General features: G+C 39.6%; 1 protein-coding gene across 2 annotated transcripts in view; it reads right to left on the reverse strand.

The window, feature by feature from the left end:
• Positions 1–327: 327 nt before the first annotated feature.
• Pdgfd (platelet derived growth factor D) overlaps positions 328–20,712 on the reverse strand; it is a 251,213-nt gene continuing 230,828 nt past the window's right edge. For both annotated transcript variants that reach the window (XM_052189171.1, XM_052189170.1), the window contains exons 6-7: positions 19,216–19,430; positions 328–2,856 (exon numbers count right to left, since the gene is read on the reverse strand). In XM_052189171.1, coding sequence (XP_052045131.1) covers positions 2,731–2,856; positions 19,216–19,430 — 341 coding nt within the window. In that variant the 3' untranslated portion in view covers positions 328–2,730. The remainder of the gene's footprint in view (positions 2,857–19,215; positions 19,431–20,712) is intronic.

Here is a 20,712-nt window from a genome sequence, read left to right on the forward strand (position 1 = left end):
AGAAGAGTGGGTAACAAAGAGATGGGGCTGTGATAAAGGTGCTAGAACACTGTGACTTAGGTGGGCAAAATCTTCACTGAAAGGCCGGCTAGGGAAAGAAGCATAAGACGCATGACTACCAGCAAAGAAGTATAAGCATATCATTGTGAGTTGTGAGGCAGACAGCACAGAGGCCTGTGGGCTCAGAGCAGGTACCCCCTCCTCTCAAAAAGCTCCCATCTTGGCACTCTCACAAATGCATTTGTGAAAGTATCTTGATAATATTGTACAGCTTTTCAAATTGCAATTCAGAATGAAATAATAGAGTAGTTTTGTTCAAAAGCAGTATTTATTTTCTTATAAGATAAGAGGCACATTACATTTCAATAGAAAATACTGTGAGAGGAAACGCTGAATGTTAGTGATATGACAAAAAAAACATAAAAGCTTCCACTCAGGCTGGAGAGATGGCTCAGCAGGTAAGAGCACTGACTGCTTTTCCAGAGGTCTTGAGTTCAAATCCCAGCAGCCACATTGTGTCTTACAACTATCTGTTACAGGATCTGATGCCCTGTTAGAGTGTATTTGGGTAAATAAAATTTTTTAATCAAGTCTCCACTTATGAAAGTTTTCTACCCTATAAGACCATATTGAATAAAAGGCATTCTGGTTGAGTGAGCTATGCATATCTGGGTATTGGTTAGTTTGTTTTGAAATAAAATATGTTCAATGGTTTATTTTTTATTCTTTCTCTTTAGATGGCAATGAAACATTTATTTATTACATGTTGTATGTGCAATAGATGACATATAACCAAGGGATTGGCCTTAATAAAGTGCTCATGAAAGAAAAGGCAACATAGGAGTACACATCTGTTTGCATTGAAGCTAATAAATAAAAAGTATAGCTAAGGCTTTAATTGGGTACCACCACCTAGAAGGTTTATTGATGTACACTCTGTTTTGTATTTATAGTTGTGGTTGAACTGTACCCTTTATAGTGTAAATAGATGGTTTGGTTTTTGTTCAGGAGCCATTGGTTCATAGGAAAATTGCAAATGGCCATGGAGGAAAAATGGCTCTTGATTGTGGGCCTGGCTTACTTCTCATTGTTCTGTGGCATGCCTGACACTTAACAATGTACTATTTAATTTTAATAGTCATTTAAGTAGAACTGACAGGTAATTTGATTGCATAGAACCTTTAGAATATATGTGTCAGCGCAGATTTGTTGAGCACAGCTGTTAACTTGGCTGAGACAGCATCATGCTTAGCAATGTAAGTGTTTATGAGCTATTCCGTCTGACACTGGATGAAAGCAGCCTGTTCACAGATCCAGAAACAAAACACTCTATGCTCAGGGTAGTGTTGAACTCACAGGAGAAATCAGTTTTCTTTTCTATTCTCGAAACAGTAGGAAAAAAAAATGTAGTTTCCTGGGTACAGAACCAAGCTAACTTGATTCCAGGATTCCTTCCTAACATCTTGTTGGGAGAGCAATGAACAACTTCCTGCTTCTGGACTCCCTTTAGAGTAGCTATAGAGGAGCCACTAAGGAAACTTAATTCACTACCAATAACCAGAACACAACGCTTCCCAGTGGGACGGCAAGACCAAATCTATGCCGCCTCCACAAGTTATATCTGGCTCTAACCATTTTGTTAATACATAAATACTTTTAGGCTATAAATATTCCATGATCACTTGTCTCATATAGCATGATATAAGTTCATGTATATATATATTGAAAACACAGAAATGCAAGAGCAAAGCACAGAAAAATTATTGGCACAGTTTAGAAGAATTAGACACATTTTAAAATATGGACCTTAACAAACAGCTCATTTGATTTCCAGTTATGTCAATATTTGCTAATTTCTGACTTTCTACCATCCAAATCTACCATGACTATCATGTTGAAAAGCTCGGGTGAAATAGCATCCTCTTCCTGAAAACACTTGCTTTTGTCCAGATTTTAGAATAAAAAGATTCAAAAATTCTGCTGCACTCTGTTGCTTGCCTCTTATCACAAGTCCCTGAGCAATTCACTGAGACGGGTGTTCAGGAAGTTAGCTTGCATTAGGAAAATACATAAAAGAGGACTTAATGACTTGACTGTCAAATATCCTGTATTACTTTGGTATAGTGGTGGAGACAGATACTGTCTATTGTAGGTGAGTAGTGCCTCTCATGAAGAAAATATTTCAGAACTGTTTTTATTGCCAGAAACTATGTATTTTTCTTCATATAATTAAGGTGTACACATAAGATAGTCTCATCTTTTATTTAATGGACAAATGTCTTCTTTAAGTGAGCGAGATCTGATACATTTGTCATAGAAAGTTTTAGAATACAGTTATCTTTTGGATTTCTTAAAAGATGTTTTATATATTTGACACATTTCCTTGTTTTAGCAAAATATCAAGTAGTAATCTAATCATTTGTCTCTGGAGGACCTCAGTAAATATACTGAATAAAGTATTTCATCTATTTACACACATAGAGCTAGACATGTATGTGGGTATATATACATATCTTCACAGACCATTAATAAGTGAATTATTATGTTTATGGATAGAGAAATCTATGATATATGCTTCTTCTTGTGATAGCACTAACAAAGCAACATTTCTATATGTATTTATTGCACTGTAGATTAGAAGCAATTTAGGCTCTTGAGCATGGGACAAGGGTCCCTTACCATGTTTTCTTAACCTAAAGGTCCTTTCAAAGTACAGATGTGCATGGTGTTTTATCGAGGTGGTCTTGAGCTGCAGATACAGTCACATCGCTCATGATGATCCAACTGGATATCAACAAGACCCATATTCTTAGCTTTGCCCCTTCTCTTGAAATGGCCAGGCTCAAACTTCAATACCTATGATAAAGGAGAAGAAGTATATTTCCTGTTAGAATGCCTGTGGGTTTAAGTCAACCAAATGCCACTCACCCACTTCCCTTCTAGTAATAAGTGAGTAAACCCTTGTAAAGTTCAATGAATAGGATGAATTTGTTATTGGAACAAGCACATGTAGATATTTCTGCAAATAACCATTGCCCATGAAACATGCAGACATCTACTTCTCCATGAATATTGCCCCTGCCTCACCTTTAGTGGGAAGATGACTGCAGGTCTCCTACCTTCTAGAATGTTGACAAAATGTCTGTGATATACTTCCTATTTCTTTCTGTATCTAAAACTTTGTCTGAACCCAAGTGTGCAGTGTAGTGAGGGCTTGTTATACTTTGCTACCAAGGTATGTTTTGGTCCTCACTGAAGATTACATGGGGGAATTTAGTTTAATATCTGTATAACTTCCCTTGGCATCTTCAGAGTTCTACACTATGAATTACATTCTCAGACATTTCATTGATCTCAAAGTCAATGCTAAAAGTCTTAACCAAACACAGAAATATATTAGGAACAATTATGCCCAGAGTGAGCATCCCTATCAATAGGTTCCTTTTATTAACTTTTAACTGTGCAGGTTCATAGGCTCTCCACTGAGGCAGAGAACAAACCATTGTTTATATGTTCATTACATTGAGGGAGCTAGAGTTGGTTTCAAAAGAATAATTCCAAAAATAAAAATAGAAGAATAAATAGTCCTGTCAGTTCTGGTGATATTTTTATAGAGGATTGACTTATCATTTTCAATGATATACTTATGTGTGTGTAATCTGCATTACATACTTCTTTTTATTTACATTTTTTTTATTCGATATATTTTTTATTTACATTTCAAATGACTTCCCCTTTTCTGGCTTCCCACTACCCGAAAGTCCCATAAGCCTCCTGTTCCCCCATCTACCCTTCCCATTTCCCTGTCCTGGTATTGTCCTATACTGCTGCACTGAGCCTTTCCAGAACCAGGGGCTACTCTTCCATTCTTCTTGGACATCATTTGATATGTGGATTATGTCTTGGGTATTCCAAGTTTCTAGGTTAATATCCACTTATCAGTGAGTGCATACCATGATTGATCTTTTGAGACTGGGTTAACTCACTTAGTATGATGTTCTCCAGCTACATCCATTTGTCTAAGAATTTCATGAATTCATTGTTTCTAATGACTGAATAGTACTCCATTGTGTATATATACCACCACATATTTTGTATCCATTCCTTGTTGAAGGACACCTGGGTTCTTTCCAGCTTCTGGCTATTATAAAAAGGGCTGCTATGAACATAGTAGATCATGTATCCTTATAAAGTGTTGGGGAATCCTCTGGGTATATGCCCAGAAGTGGTATAGCAGGGTCCTCCAGAAGTGACATGCCCTGTTTTCTGAGGAACCACCAGACTGATTTCCAGAGTGGTTGTACCAATTTGCATTCCCACCAGCAGTGGAGGAGTGTTCCTCTTTCTTCATATCCTAGCCAACACCTGCTGTCTCCTGAATTTTTAATCTTCGACATTCTGACTGGTGTGAGGTGAAATCTCAGGGTTGTTTTGATTTGCATTTCCCTAATGACTAATGAAGTTGAGCATTTTTTAAGATGCTTCTCAGCCATTCGAAGTTCTTCAAGTGAAAATTCTTTGTTTAGCTTTGTACCCCATTTTTAATAGGGTTATTTGGTTTTCTGGGGTCTAACTTCTTGAGTTCTTTGTATATATTGGATATTAGCCCTCTATCAGATGTAGGGTTGGTGAAGATCTTTTCCCAATTTGTTGGCTGCCAATTTGTCCTTTTGACAGTGTCCTTTGTCTTACAGAAACTTTGTAATTTTATGAGGTCCCATTTGTCAATTCTTGATCTTAGAGCATAAGCTATTAGTGTTCTGTTCAGGAAATTTCCCCCTGTACTAATGTCCTCAAGGGTCTTCCCCAGTTTCTTTTCTATTAGCTTCAGTGAATCTGGTTTTATGTGGAGGTCTTTGATCCATTTGGAGTTGAGCTTAGTACAAGGAGACAAGGATGGATCAATTCGCATTCTTCTGCATGCTGACCTCTCCAGTTAAACCAGAACCATTTGTTGAAAAGGCTATCTTTTTTCCACTGGATATTTTCAGCCCCTTTGTCGAGGATCAAGTGGCCATAGGTGTGTGGGTTCATTTCTGGATCTTCAATCCTATTCCATTGATCTGCCTGCTTGTCACTGTACCAATACCATGCAGTTTTTAACACTATTGCTCTGTATTGCTTGAAGTCATGGATACTGATTACCCCAGAATTTCTTTTGTTGTTGAGAATAGTTTTAGCTATCCTGAGTTTTTTGTTATTCCAGATGAATTTGAGAATTGCTCTTTCTAACTCTATGAAGAACTGAGTTGGGATTTTGATAGGTATTGCATTGAATCTGTATATTGCTTTTGGCAAGATGGCCATTTTAACTATATTAATCCTGCCAATCCATGAGCATGGGAGATTTTTCCATTTTCTGAGGTCTTCTTCCATTTCCTTTCTCAGTCTTGAAGTTCTTGTCATACTGATCTTTCACTTGTTTGGTCAGAGTCACACCAAGATACTTTATATTGTTTGTGGCTATTAAGAAGGGTGTCATTTCCCTAATTTCTTTCTCAACGTGCTTATCCTTTGAGTATAGGAAGGCTACTGATTTGCTTGAGTTGATTTTATATCTGGCCACTTTGCTGAAGTTTTTATCAGCTGTAGTTCTCTGATGGAGTTTTTTGGGTCACTTAAGTATACTATCATATCATCTGCAAATAGTGATAGTTTGACTTCTTCCTTTCCAATTTGTATCCCTTTGTTGCATTACACACTTCTATATGAATTTTTTTGTTATTTCTGTTAACTGGACTGTAAACATTACTGCCAACATTGAGCCTATCCTAGACACCAGTCCCTGCTGTAAGTGGCTCTACAAGTATGGGATTATTTTGATCTCGCAACATTAATTATCTATACTCCTAATTTATTCGACACATTAAGAAAGGGATTAAGTTATTTGCTTAAACAGTGTCATGGAGATACTAAATAGGAAAACCAGAAAGAAATAAGCTTGAGGTGGTCTAAACCAGGTCCTTATCCATGAAAGTAGATTCTGAAGAACATGTCTTGGTGAAGAAGATGGGAGTTGTTGCTTATATGGAAAGATATTCTTTCTTTTACAAGTTCCCTGTGTTCTAGCCTCCAACAAACACAGGAGGCAAAGCAAACTACATATGTCAATATGAATGAGACAAGAGAAATCTTATACAAAGGCTTTGTTCTTCAATGAAAATCTAAATAATAAATACACACTAGGATATGAACTCATCCTGCTCAGGACAGGAAAACCCTGCCATATTTGGAAGGAATATTTGGGACAGGACAGGAGCCGAGCCTGGTCTTACCAAGTATTCCTCCAATATATTTCCAGACTACCTCAATATAGGCAGGGTTAGGGGGGTCCTAGAAAGTGACATGATATTTAAGAAGCCGAGTATCATAGGTGTATTTGCTTAAAGAAGACCATTATCAAGGACAGGGGATTTTCAGTGGCAGGCATAAGATCAGTGCTTCGTTTATTTGCTCTCCCATTTGATGGCAAAGTGAGTGTCTGGGAAAAAGAGCAAAACCCTAGGGTTTCAGCTGGTCCTCTTACCGTTCAGGGATTTTCCCATGTGTTTTATAATAAGCTACAAGAGCACAGTATATATGTGTTTTTCTGATAAGAAAAGAAAAAAAAAAGGAATTGGCAGACACTTTCCCCCAGACAAGTCAGAAAAGCACTATTTAAAAAAGTGGAAATTGGACAGCTTTAGTGACTGATCACAGTGCTGATGTTCAAAGCTCTCAGACCATGTAATAGTCTTAAGTTCAGGTACACTATTGAAAGGATGAAGAAAGCAAGGCTGATTTCAGAGAGTATGGTAAGTTAAAAGAAAAATGAAAAGCTTTTATCAGAGAGCAAACTGGCCACCTTTAAAGGCAAGGAACCGTTGAATTAATTACAGCAGCAGAAGGAGCTTGGTAATAGGTACTACCACAAAATTCCTTCCCATTTTCCAAGCTGTGATTCACAGCTGCAAGCGTACACAGAGAAATCAAACTCTGCTGAGGGGCAGCCAGTCATGGCTTAGCAGCTATGGGTGGAAATGGAAATCCCAGCTCCCTTTCATCATCTGGAAAAAAACACATGAAGGCAGGAACATAAACATCTACTAAATGGACAGTGACATACCTAGTTGATAGCTTTTATGCTACAAAATCAGAGATGCTCATCTTTGTAAATTATCAGTGTCACGGTCGCACAAGGTGGCTAACTACAGTCCTTTGCCTTGTTGCCAATAACCCAGCGAATGAGTCACTGCTATAAAGATATTACACTAATAAAACAATTCCAGGCACAAAAAGCTCTCTGCTGAGTTGAGCTCTTATTTAGTGGGAATATAAAAAAAGTTGTTAAAACTTTGTCACAGTTCTCAAGTTATTGGCTGGTATAGAAATACAAGAATATATCTCAGGGAAAATACATTATATAAACCTGAATCATTAAGCCTTTAAGATTGTATCTAACTTCAAAGGCAGGCAGTATTCAAAAGAGATTCAGTTTCTTAAGAAAAACAAGCAAACGCGCAAGAGCACAAGTTGTTATTCTTTGCTTCTGTAGTGTTTTTTTTTTCACACGTAAAGACTTCGTATGAGTGTAGAGATTCAGGCATCCTAAGGAACAGCCCTGAATTACTCTGAAGTTCAACTTTCTTAGGAAAGGTATTTGGAATAGAATCCCTAGTTGGTGACTCAGCAGAGGCTGAACAGGTAGTAACATCTAAAATCCCGAACTGCTAAAGAAAGGGAGCTGGCAAACAGGTTAAATGACACATAGAAGTGTAATGGTGACAGAGACCTGAGTTACAGCGAGACTTTAGAAAATGCTTGTGGCTTCAAAAAAGGCAACCCTGACATCTGTAGACATTTGTTTAAGTTGAAAGCTTTATGTGAGTCACCATGGGGCCTTTATATAATCAAATGGTAAAATCTTTTTAATAGCACCTTAGAGGAACACTGCATGCATATTTAGCCTCACTGCTGCAGGAAAACATGGGAGCCAGCTTGCATGATGTTCTACAATACGTTCAAGTGTTATTTACAGCCTAGAGAGGATTATTATGTTTCTTGCAGGTTTGCTAAAGTTGTTCAAGAAGACCTGGTGTGAAGCTAGCTAGAGAGAGAAAAGGGTAGACATATGTTGCAGTATTGGAAAAAGGAGTCCTTTTACTTGGCAAGCAAGTGAGCAGGGATGGAAAGTCGTTATGGTACAGACCATGGGACCATTGGTTCTTAAGAGTCATATTCATACTTGCCTTGTGGTTTACAGTCTCTGGATGTTGTCAGTCACCCCACATCCCCATATGGAAAGAAGCATACGTGTTATTTTTGTCATTCTGAAAATGACTAAATTCCATTTTTATCCACGTTGACTATACACATGCAACATCCCACACCAGATCTTTGTATTTTAGGGATAAATGAACACATACGTCTTTTAGTCTTCACAACACAACTAGATGCCAGTTTTTAATACAAAATTTTGCAGCAACAAAAGAGGCAAGCAAGGATGATTATGAAAGATCTTTTTTTTTTTTTTTTTTTTTTTTTGCAATTGCTCAGCCTTTCAGCCACAAATTTCTTTCCATTGCTTATACAATTTCTGTAAGAGATTTTGAGGGGCAGGGAAGTGGAACAGTTGGTGCCTATCATGCAATTGGCTTCTTAGAATCTTCAAATTGCAGGCTTCTTTAGGACTGAGGGGTTTTCTTGGCTAGTAGGCAGCTACTTTCTGGTTGGGCAGGGCTTGAACTTAGGTGTTTTTGCTTCTGTTTGGCCATTTTCCTGCTCTGGCTCTCTCTCACACAATAGGGAAACAGGCCTGACTTATGGTCCCTTCAAAGGTTGAGAAAAGCTCTCTATCAGCTACAGGGATTCTGTTTCCAGAAACTCATATCAAAACTTCTGACTTCATTTTGGTTAGTTATGTTCATGATCCAAAACTTCACCACTACCTTTTGCAGGGGTAGAAAGTCAGTTCTTGGTGTCTTAGATCTCACTTGAGAAGGCTGAATACCAGTTTTAGCAATAGAAGTTTCAAACATTGTAAAGAGTATCACTATACTTTTGTTTTGGAATCTGTGGAATATATTTACCATCTCAGTACTGTACTCCTTCTTTGAGCTTTTTTCTTCAGGAGTACATCTGATGACTTGCTGTTCATTCTTCCGGAGTAGATTAGTGGCATTATATTACTCTTATGAATCTTGCATTTCAAGGGAAAATGACCACCTACATCTTTCTAGCCTTCACACAACAAGAAGATGCCAATTTTTAATATAAAATTTTACATTAGCATACAAAGAGGCAAGGATGATTCTGGATGTTGTAATCTGTGGCTCTCAACCTGAGCATGGTGACCACTTTGGGTGTCAAATTACCCATTCACAAGCGTTGTATAAGACCACAGAAAATTACAGATATTTGCATTATGATTCATAACAGTTGCAAAATTATGGCCAAGACATAGCAATGAAAATCATTTATGGTTGGGGGGTCACCAAAACACGAGTAACTATATTAAGGGTCACAGCATTAGGAAGGGTGAGAACCCCTGCCATAAATGTACTAGTGACAGTGACTGTCTTAGCTCTATACAGCATTGTATCCACTAGCCTATGTGGCATTTTACATTTCAATTTCTTAAGATAGAATTACATTTAAAAATTCAGTTGTCTCTGCATTCTGCGCATGTCATGTGCTTAACAGTGATAAGTTGCCTGGAACTCTTGCTCCCTCAGCCCCAACATAGGCTGTGCCAATATGCAGAGTTCATAAGTTTGGTGCTCTATTATGATGGTTGAAGCAAGCAGAGCAAACATACACTAACATTCTCCCTCTCCCTCCTTCCCTCTCTCCTTCTATCACCCCCTCTCTGTCTCTCTCTCTCTCTGTCTCTCTCTCTCTCTCTGCCTCTCTCTCTCTCTCTCTCTCTCACACACACACACACACACACACACACACACACACACACACACTTCTATGGGTCTTGTTCCTCTAGAAAACCCTTACTGATACAGCATCACAATATTATCAGTAGAATAGGGGAAAGGCAGACAAAAATAAAAAAAAAAACAAATAAATTTATCTTCTGTCTCCGAAGTTTTTCAACTGTTTACTCAATGTCTGTGGCCTAGAATCTAAAAAATGATAGTCACTGTTCATTATGAAGGGAAGAACCAAAGTAATATTGTTAAATTTATTATTATTCAGCTCTGCCATCTTGGCTCCTGGATAGACTAGATGGGCAGTGTCAGGTACACAGAGATATCCCTAGTCTAATATTGCTTAGAGATTGAACTAATCCCAAGCCTCCTATCAGATCACTATGGAGTAAGAGTGGTCTTCAATAGCAACAAAAACAACAGAAAGCCCACTTACACATGGAAGCTGAACAATACTCTACTCAACGATTCCTTGGTCAAGAAAGAAATAAAGAAAGAAATGAAAGACTTTTTGAATTTAATTAAAATGAAGGCACAACATACTCAAATTCATGGGGCACAATGAAAGCAGTGCTAAGAGGAAAACTTAGCCTGACTGCTTCCAAAATAAATAAATAAATAAATAAATAAATAAATAAATAAATAAATAAAATAAACTGGAGAGAGCATACACTAGCAGCTTAATGGCACACCTGAAAGCCCTGGAACAAAAAGAAGCTAATTTACCCAGGAGGAGTAGAAGACAGGAAATCGTCAAACTCATGGCTGAAATCTATCAAGTAGAAACAAAGAGAACCATACAAATTATCAACAAAATCAGGAGCTGTTTCTTTGAGAAAATCAACAAGACAGATAAACCCTTGACCAGACTAAGCAAAGGGCACAGAGACAGTATCCAAATTTACAAATTTAGAAATGAAAAGGGAGATAGAACAACAGAAACTGAGGAAATTAAAAAAATCATCAGATCCTACTACAAAAGCCTATATTCAACACAACTGGAGAATCTGGAGGACATGGACAATTTCTTAGACAGATACCAAATACCAAAATTAAATCAGGATCTAATAGATCATCTAAACAGTCCCATATTCCCTAAAGAAATAGAAGGGGCCATAGAATGTCTTCCAACCAAAAAAAGCACAGGACCAGATGGTTTTAGTGCAGAATTCTATCAGACCTTCAAAGAGGACCTAACACCAATATTCTTCAAACTATTCCACAAAATAGAAACAGAAGGAAAACTACCCAACTCCTTCTTCGAAGCCACAATTACACTGATATCCAAACCACACAAAAATCCAACAAAGAAAGAGAACTTCAGACCAAATTCCCTTATGAACATAGATGCAAAAATACTAATTAAAATTCTTGCCCACCGAATCCAAGAGCACATCAAAACAATCATTCACCATGATCAAGTAGGCTTCATCCCAGGGATTCAGGGATGGTTCAATATACAGAAATCCATCAATGCAATCTACTACATAAACTCAAAGAAAAAAATCTCATGGTCATTTCATTAGATGCTGAAAATGCATTTGACAAAATTCAGCATCCTTTCATGATAAAAGTCTTGGAAAGAACAGAAATTCAAGGACCATCCCTAAACATAGTAAAAGCAATATACAGAAAACCAGTAGCCAACATCAAACTAAATGGAGAGAAACTTGAAGCAATCCCACTAAAATCAGGGACTAGACAAGGCTGCCCCCTCTCCATATCTTTTAAATATACAACTTGAGGTACTAGCTAGAGCAATTAGACAACATATGGAGGTCAAAGGGATACAAATTAGAAAGGAAGAAGTCAAACTATCACTATTTGCAGATGATATGATAGTTTAGTTAAATGACCCAAAAAACTCCACCAGAGAACTCCTACAGCTGATAAAAAAAACTTCAGCAAAGTGGCCAGATATAAAAATCAACTCAAGCAAATCAGTAGCCTTCCTATACTCAAAGGATAAACAGGCTGAGAAAGAAATTAGGGAAATGACACCCTTCACAATAGCCACAAACAATATAAAGTATCTTGGTGTGACTCTAACCAAACAAATGAAAGATCTCTATGACAAGAACTTCAGGTCTCTGAAGAAAGGAATCGAAGAAGACCTCAGAAAATGGAAAAATCTTCCATGCTCATGGATTGGCAGGATTAATATAGTTAAAATGGCCATCTTGCCAAAAGCAATCTACAGATTCAATGCAATCCCCATCAAAATTCCAATTCAGTTCTTGATATAGTTAGAAAGAGCAGTTCTCAGCAGTGCAGTGGTGGTGCATGCCCACTTTGGTGCAGCACTTTGGGAGGCAGAGGCAGGCAAGTTTCTGAGTTGGAGGCCAGCCTAGTCTACAGAGTGAGTTCCAGGACAGCCAGGGTTATACAGAGAAACCCTGTCTTTGAAAAAAAAAATCAAATAAAAAAAAGCAAAAATAAATAAATAAAGCAATTCTCAAATTCATCTGGAATAACAAAGAACCCAGGATAGCTAAAACTATTCTCAACAGTAAAAGAACTTCTGGGGGAATCCGTATGCTGGACCTCAAGCAGTACTACAGAGCAATAGTCTTAAAAATTACATGGTATTGGTACAGTGACAGGCAGGTAGATCAATGGAATACCCAGAAATAAACCCACACACATATGGTCACTTGATCTTCAACAAAGGATCTGAAGCCATCCAGAGGAAAAAAAGATAGCCTTTTCAAAAAAGTTTGTTGGTTCAACTGGAAGTCAGCATGCAGAAGAATGCGAATTGATCCATTCTTATCTCCTTGTACTAAGCTCATCTCCAAGTGGATCAATGACCTCCACATAAAACCAGACACACTGAAACTAATAGAAAACAAACTGGGGAAGACCCTTGAGGACATGGGCACGGGGGGAAAGTTCTTGAACGGAACACCAATATCCTATACTCTAAGATCAAGAATTGACAAATGGGTTCTCATAAAATTACAAAGTTTCTGTAATGCAAAGGACACTGTCAAAATGACAAAACAGCAACCAACAAATTGGAAAAAGATCTTCACCAATCCTACATCCGACAGAGGGCCAGTCCAATATATCCAAAGAACTCAAGAAGATAGACTCCAGAGAACCAAATAACCCTATTAAAAATGGGGTACAGAGCTAAACAGAATTTTCACTTGAAGAAATTTGAATGTCTGAGAAGCACCTTAAGTAATGTTCAGCATCATTAGTGATTAGGGAAATGAAAATCAAACAACCCTGAGATTTCAACTTACACTAGTCAGAATGGTTATGATTGAAAACTCAGGAGACAGCAGATGTTGGCGAGGATGTGGAGAAAGAGGAACACTCCTCCACTGCTGGTGGAATTGCAGGCTTGTACAACCACTCTGGAAATCAGTCTGGCAGTTCCCCAGAAAACTGGGCATGACACTTCCGGAGGACCCTGCTATACCTCTCCTGGCATATACCCAGAGGTTTCCCCAGTATGCAATAAGGACACATGCTCCACTTTGTTAGTAGCAGCCTTATTCATAATAGCCAGAAGCTGGAAAGAACCCAGATGTCCCTCAACGGAGGAATGGATACAGAAAATGTGGCATTTTTACACAATGGAATACTACTCAGCAATTAAAAACAATGAATTCATGGAATTCTTAGGCAAATGGTTGGAAATGGAAAAGATCACTCTAAGTGAGGTAACTCATTCACAAAAGAACACACATGAAATGCAGTCACTGATAAATGGATATTAGCCCAGAAGCTCTGAATACCCAAGACACAACTCACATATCAAATCATTCCCAAGAAGAAAGAATGAGAGGTCCCTGGTCTTGGAAAGGCTTGATCAGCATTGTAGGGGATTGCCAGGACAGAGAAGTAGGAAGGGGTTGATTGGGGAACAGGTGGAGGGATGAGGGCTTATGGGACTTATGGGGAGGAGGGTACCAGGAAAGGGTAACTCATTTGGAATGTAAACAAAGAATATAGAAAAAATAGGAAACATCATCATCATCATCATCATCATCATTATTATTATTAATTGGAAGTACTGGGATTGAATGTAGCATCTGACATGTGCGTGCATTATACCTTCAGCCATGAGCCATATTTTTCTAATAGTCACTACCTGAATTATCTTTTGGAAGGAGAGAAATCATTGGACAGCCATTCTCAGCTGTTTCTTGTGAAATAAGTTAGAACCTCCCTGAAGCAGAATGAGAAATCCTCACTTGAACCCCAAATTCTGATGAAAGAAGTGACCTTCTTATCCCAATTGAAAAGCATTGCCATCTTTCAGACAAAGGGACAGAGGAGAAGACTGAATAAAGCCGATAGAGGAGCCTCAGTTACCAGCATGGGTTCGCACTCCCCAACCTCGTCAGCATTGGTTCGTACTCCACCACTTCATCTGCCACATAGTACTCCACTCAGGCTGATCTGTTTATTGGGGTCTTACTTTCTTTGTAATGGATGCTGTGTCATATAAAACATCTCAAATCTATATGGATTTTTGTTATCACTATCTCTTATTTGGGAAGCATCAGCCACAAACTCAGAAAGAGTAGAGAAAATTATATTCTAATTTTACGCTTTGTTCAAAGATGACTATGAGGAATGCGAGGAAAGAACATGAATCAGAAACCTATAAAACTAAAAAAAATATTTATTTATTAGCACTTATTTCACTCTCTGTCTCTGTCTCTGTCTCTGTCTCTGTCTCTCTCTCTCTCTCTCTCTCTCTCTCTCTCTCTCTCTGTGTGTTATGTAGTACATCTATATGTAGATGATATATGTAGATGATAGAGGAGGACCTTGGTGTCCTGGTCTATATTTCCTGCTGTATTATCTTGAGCCAGGGTCTCTCTCTCTGAACATGGAGCTGGATTGGTAGATGAAAAAGACTCAGTTATTCCCCACCCCCTGCATCCCTGCCTGTCACAGAGATGAGGTTACAGGCAATATGTGGTCACACCCAAGTTTTATGTGGGTGCCAGGGAACTCAGATCCTCAGGATTGCACGCCATTTACTACCATCCATTAACCCATCTCCCTAGCATCTGGAATTTCAAAGCAGACTATAACATTGTCCACCCCGGAGAGTGATCACACCACTATAAGAGAAGCATCCTGCCTCATGCAAACAGTGACAATGTTGGTGTCACCCAGACCTCCCTAAGTGTGCATGTTCTTATCTCTGAATGCTAAGCACTGAAATAATTTGGAGAAGTTTACAAGCTCACTATGTGACACATTCTTCTTCTTTTTAATTGGTTATTTTATTTATTTACATTTAAAATGCTAGCTTCCTTTCCCAGTTTCCCCTCCACAAACCCCCTATCCCATTCCCCTTCCCTGCTTCTTTGAGAGTGCTCTCCTACCCATGTATCCACTTCTACCTCACCACCATAGCATTCCCCTATGCTGGATCATCGAGCCCCCATAGGACCAAGGGCCTCCCTTCCCATTGATGCCAGATAAGGCAGTCTTCTCCTACAAGTACAGCTGGTGCCATTGGGTTCCTCCGTGTGTACTCTTTAGTTGGTGGTTTAGTCCCTGGGAGCTCTGCGGGGGTTGGTTTGTTAATATTGCTTTTCCTATGGGTTTACAGCTCCTTCCATCCTTCCCCTAACTCCTCCGTTGGAATCTCTGTGCTCAGTCTGATGGTTGGCTGCCAGTGTTTGCATCTGTATTGGTCAGGCTCTGTCAGAGCCTATCAGGGGACAGCTATACCAGGCTCTTGCCAGCAAGCACTTCATGGCAACAGAAATAGTGTCTGGCTTTGGTGTCTGCAGATGAGATGGGTCCCTTCACTTAAGGCCATCATCTGTCATAGCAACTCATTTCACATCTTAACACCTGCAAGCATGGCCTAGGGAAACTGTCTTTAATCTAGCAAGGGTAAGAACACAGGTACAGAACTAATAGCGTAAAGGTTGTCTTCTAATGAGATGAATCTCAGACTTTGCCCATTTCCGGAAATGGAAGAAAGCATTTGCTGTTCTCCAGGGATCACCTAACAGTGACCATTAGGACAAATTTCAGGGTATTTTAGGAGTTTGATAGGAGAATTGACAGGCATGTTTGTTTCAGGTGTGTTGTTGCTGATGGAGTGATTGATGCTGCTGGGTACTTTTATCCTGTGCTGGGCAGAGGCATTTCATAGGACACTGCACTTTCAAAGGCATGCTAATGTTTTATAACTCACAAACAAGGGATCAAGGGCTCTCCTCTTTCTCTATGAAATTTGAAATGCAGCTCAGGGATGTCTTAGGGACACTAAGACAGTCCCATTGCTCAGGTCCATCTCTCTGCAATGCAATACTCTTATTGGGAGTTTCCAAAAGTAAGGAATATGAAAAGAAAATCAAGCCAAAATCTCTTCCCTCAGAGTCCATATAAAAGGAAAGCAATCCACAGATACATCAAAGCCTAGACTTGCACGTTGTTGCTTGCAGTTACTACTCAGTAAATCTTGTCACTTCCTCGATTATTTTAATTCCCACCAGTTACAGAGTCCCACATTTTGATTTTTTGGAAAACAGCACAGAACTTTGAGACTGAAGGTCAACCTCCAATCTGGAGTTCATCAATTCAGACATAATCATGATATAATGGGGGGGGAGGGCAGCACCCTATTGATAGAACAGTTTCTGTTTCCTTGGAAAGCAGTGGGTGGGGTCAACTATTCTTAAGACTAAGAAAATGCATTCTTTGTGGTTGTAAAATGGTAAGTTTTGCTTCTCTATGTTGAAGTTGGCCATTGTTGTGAGAGATGCACATCTGTGTTGATGTGTAACAAAACAAAACACAAACCTAAAAGCGCTTACTTCAAATTAATATTTTATTTACCTATCATCCATTTATATTTGTATGTATGTATCTATGTATGTATGTATCTATTATCTACCTATCATCTATCTATCTATCTATCTATCTATCTATCTATCTATCTATTTATCTGTCTGTCTATCACCTATCTATTATGGGCAGGGGCTCATTCTGAAGTTGAAGTTAAGCCTGGAACTTATTACATAGCCTAGAATGACCTGTAATTTGTAGAAACTCTCCTGCCTCTGCCCCCTAAAGGCTGAGATTACAAACTTAACCCACCACGCCCAGTTCAAACCTTGCTATTCCACATCCTGAGTCTTGTTTGAGGGGCTGTCTGTGCTGTCCCTCATTTTGTTGGGTCTTCATGGTCATCCACCAAGCACTATTACCCATAAAGTCCTCTCCTTAGCACCTGAGGCTGCATCTGCTTTACATGCCAGGGAGTATTTTCAAACAAATTTACATGGATTCTTCACCTCTTCCTGACCCTGCAGCCTTGCTACGGTATCTAAGAATGCAACAGAAAAGCATTCCTGTAGACACGGTTCACAGTCTACTCAGTGAGTGGCCGACGAACAAATGTGTTCTCACAGCACTGACTGCTCAAACACCGTGCTCCTACTATTGCAAGCATTGTTCTCTCTTTTAATTTGTTTCCCGTGACCTTGATCTTGACAGTTACTGTTTTTTTTTTTTTTTTTTTTACTTTTTTCGCAGTCCAAGAGCTGAATTTCCAGGTAGTGGTAAATGCTATTTAGGAACAATAAGCATTTCCAGGAAAACAAAACACAGACTATTTCAACATTTATGCAACGAAAAGTTCTCTGACAATTTACATTTTCATTCTTTGCTTTGTTCAAAAAAAAAGTGATTACACTGAATTAAAGTTTGGCCTTTAGTATTTTCTTACAGTCACCTAGATTTCACAGCTGTATCCTGTAGATAAACACCAGATTTCTCTACAACTTGAATGAAGATTCTCTAAAATGTCTTTACTGTGGGGCAATGGACCATCCCAGGAAACCTGGTAAGACTGAGCAGGGGTAGAAGCCCTGGAACCCAGAAAGGGAGGGTAGAGGCTTCCCCCAGGCCCCTGTCATGTGACCACAGCACCCCACGGAGAAGATCTTGACCATCAGTCACACAGGTGCAGTGCCCTTAAATCCTTCCACATGCAGATGAGGCATCCCTAACATCTCATTCCAAGCCAAAAGAAAGAATCTGCTGTCAGACTGCAACCCACCCTCAAAATGTATACAAGGTCCTATCCAGAAGGAGTAAAGATGTGTAAGAATTGCTCTATCAGCTGAGAGCAGCTGTCTTTTAAGAACTGTAACACTTCTTGGGGAAGAGAATGCTCTCCTGAAGCTTTAGAGGCTAGAAGCTCCTCTGCACCTTGCTTGATAACTGAGCCTCCGGTCAGCTCAGCTCTGCACAGACACGTGGAACAACAGTGGTGGTGGCAGCTGCAGCAGCAGCAGAGGCCCCAGGCAGTTGCTGCAGCTGCATTCCCCCCCTCCCTGCTCATGATCTCGCTCTCCCCTTTTCTTGAACGTTCCCACCATGCCAGAGATATCCACAGATAGTGTCCGGTACCCAGACGAGCACTTTATCATACAGGCAGTTATATAATCTAACACACTATGGTCCATTGTCCTGTGAAACCAGGATTCTCTTCTTCAGGATGCTATTAGCTATTGTGAATTATCTTGGTAGGCAGAATGTTAGCTTCTGACAACACATTCACCTGGGTGAACAGTTAAACAACGATATTTCTTTTTACAGATTTCAGTATTTTTGTCTCATGTGTATTAGCATTTTGCTTGAGTGTATGTATGTGCGTCATGTGTGTGCAGTGCCTGTGGGGGCCACAAGGGGCATTGAGTCCTACGGGACTAGTGTGAGCCACAGTGTGAGCCACAGTGTGTGGGCTGGGAATCGAACCCCATTTCTGTGACAGGTGGAGGTGGAGTGATCACCTGGACTTGTAGACTGCCAGCGCAGCCCCCAGATTCAGAGAGAGCCCAGCTCAAGTTAATAAGGTGGAGGACACCAGATGTCCTCCTCAATCATCTACTAGATGTACAGAGGTGCATGAAACACACACACAGTCTCCCTCCCCTCCCCTCTCTCTCTCTCTCTCTCTCTCTCTCTCACACACACACACACACACACACACAAATAAATAAATTCTACTAAATATGTAAATTAATGAATGAATTTTTTTAGTTATGTATATTTCCTGATTCATGTTCTTTCCTAGGATTCCTCTGAATACTCTTTGAACACAGAGTGGACAATTAGAAAACCATAATTTTCCTCAACTCCTTCCGAGTTTGTGGCCAGCAAGTGGGTACACTGAGCCATCTCTCCAGCCCTTGACCAACATGTTACGTGGCACCATCTACCAGGACCCCAGGGATCGGCACAGACGAAGCGGATGGGACAGCTGCACACATGCACTGGCCTGACGTTGCTGATACTGTACCTCGTGATACTTCTTCACTGTCTTCCCTGAGCTGCATGTGCAGGACTTCCAGTTGACAGTTCCGCAACCACAGTTGCCACCACAGCGCTGCACAAGGAGGCATCGTGGGAAGAAGACTGCATTGGTCAGCTTCAGCTCCTCCCTGAGATTCACAGAGTGGTTCCTGGGAGTGCAACTGTAACGCTTGACATCATCATTGAGCCTGTCCAGGTCCACTGTAGGCAAACACACACAGGCATGAGCGCATGAACACACACATGTCATGACTTGACATCATCATTGAGCCAGTCCAGGTCCTCTGTAGGCAAACACACAGGCATGAGCGCATGAACACACACATGTCATGACCAGACATGACAGGAAGCAAAGACTCTGACCTGACTCAAACCTCAAGTGGGGGTTAAATTTGTCTCTGGGTTCTTAATATGCAGCACTATGTTTGGAAAGATCCGATTATGTTTATTCAATTCTTATTTTGACCTTCAAAATAATAAATCACTAGCTGAAAATTGAATCTTTGTTCAAATCCTACAACTAGTACATGTGTAATGTTTTTTGAGACAGGTTACACATAGTTTAGGCTTGAGTTAAACTTGCTGTAAACTGGAAATAACTTTGAACTCCTGATTATGCCCTCCTCTGCAGAGTACTGTGGTTACAAGCTCTGCCACCAGACCTTGCCTTGGTACCTTAAAACATGATGCAAAAAGAACAAGCAAATAAGGAAAAAATATCTGAAAGATAAGAAAACAAAACAGTCGGCAACTGTAAATAATTACTTTTATTTTTATCTTGAAGAATAAATTAAAAGCTCAACTCCAAATGGATAAAGGACCTCCACATAAAGCCAGACACTCTGAAGCTAATAGAAAAGAAACTGGAGAAGACCCTTGAGGACATCAGTACAGGGGGAAAGTTCCTGAACAGAACACCAATAGCCTATGCTCTAAGATCAAGAATTGACAAATGGGACCTCATTAAATTACAAAGTTTGTGTAAGGCAAAGGACACCATCAAAAGGACAAATTGGCAACCAACAAATTGGGAAAAGATCTTCACTAACCCTACATCAGGTAGAGGGCTAATATCCAATATATACAAAGAACTCAAGAAGTTAGATCCCAGAAAACCAAATAACCCTATTAAAAAAATAGGTACAGAGCTAAACAAAGAATTTTCACCTGAAGAACTTCTGATGGCAGGGAAACATCTTAAAAAATGCTCAACTTCATTAGTCATCAGGAAAATGCAAATCAAAACAACCCTGAGATTTCACCTCACTCTAGTCAGAATGGCTAAGATTAAAAATTCAGGAGACAGCAGGTGTTGGTGAGGATGTAGAGAAAGAGGAATACTCCTCCACTGCTGGTGGGGTTGCAAATTGGTGTAACCACTCTGGAAATCAGTCTGGCGGTTCCTCCGAAAACTGGGCACCTCACTTCAGGAAGATCCTGCTATACCACTCCTGGGCATATACCCAGAGGATTCCCCAGCATG

Source organism: Apodemus sylvaticus, chromosome 7 (assembly GCF_947179515.1).
Source record: "Apodemus sylvaticus chromosome 7, mApoSyl1.1, whole genome shotgun sequence".
Classification (NCBI taxonomy): Eukaryota; Metazoa; Chordata; class Mammalia; order Rodentia; family Muridae; genus Apodemus; species Apodemus sylvaticus.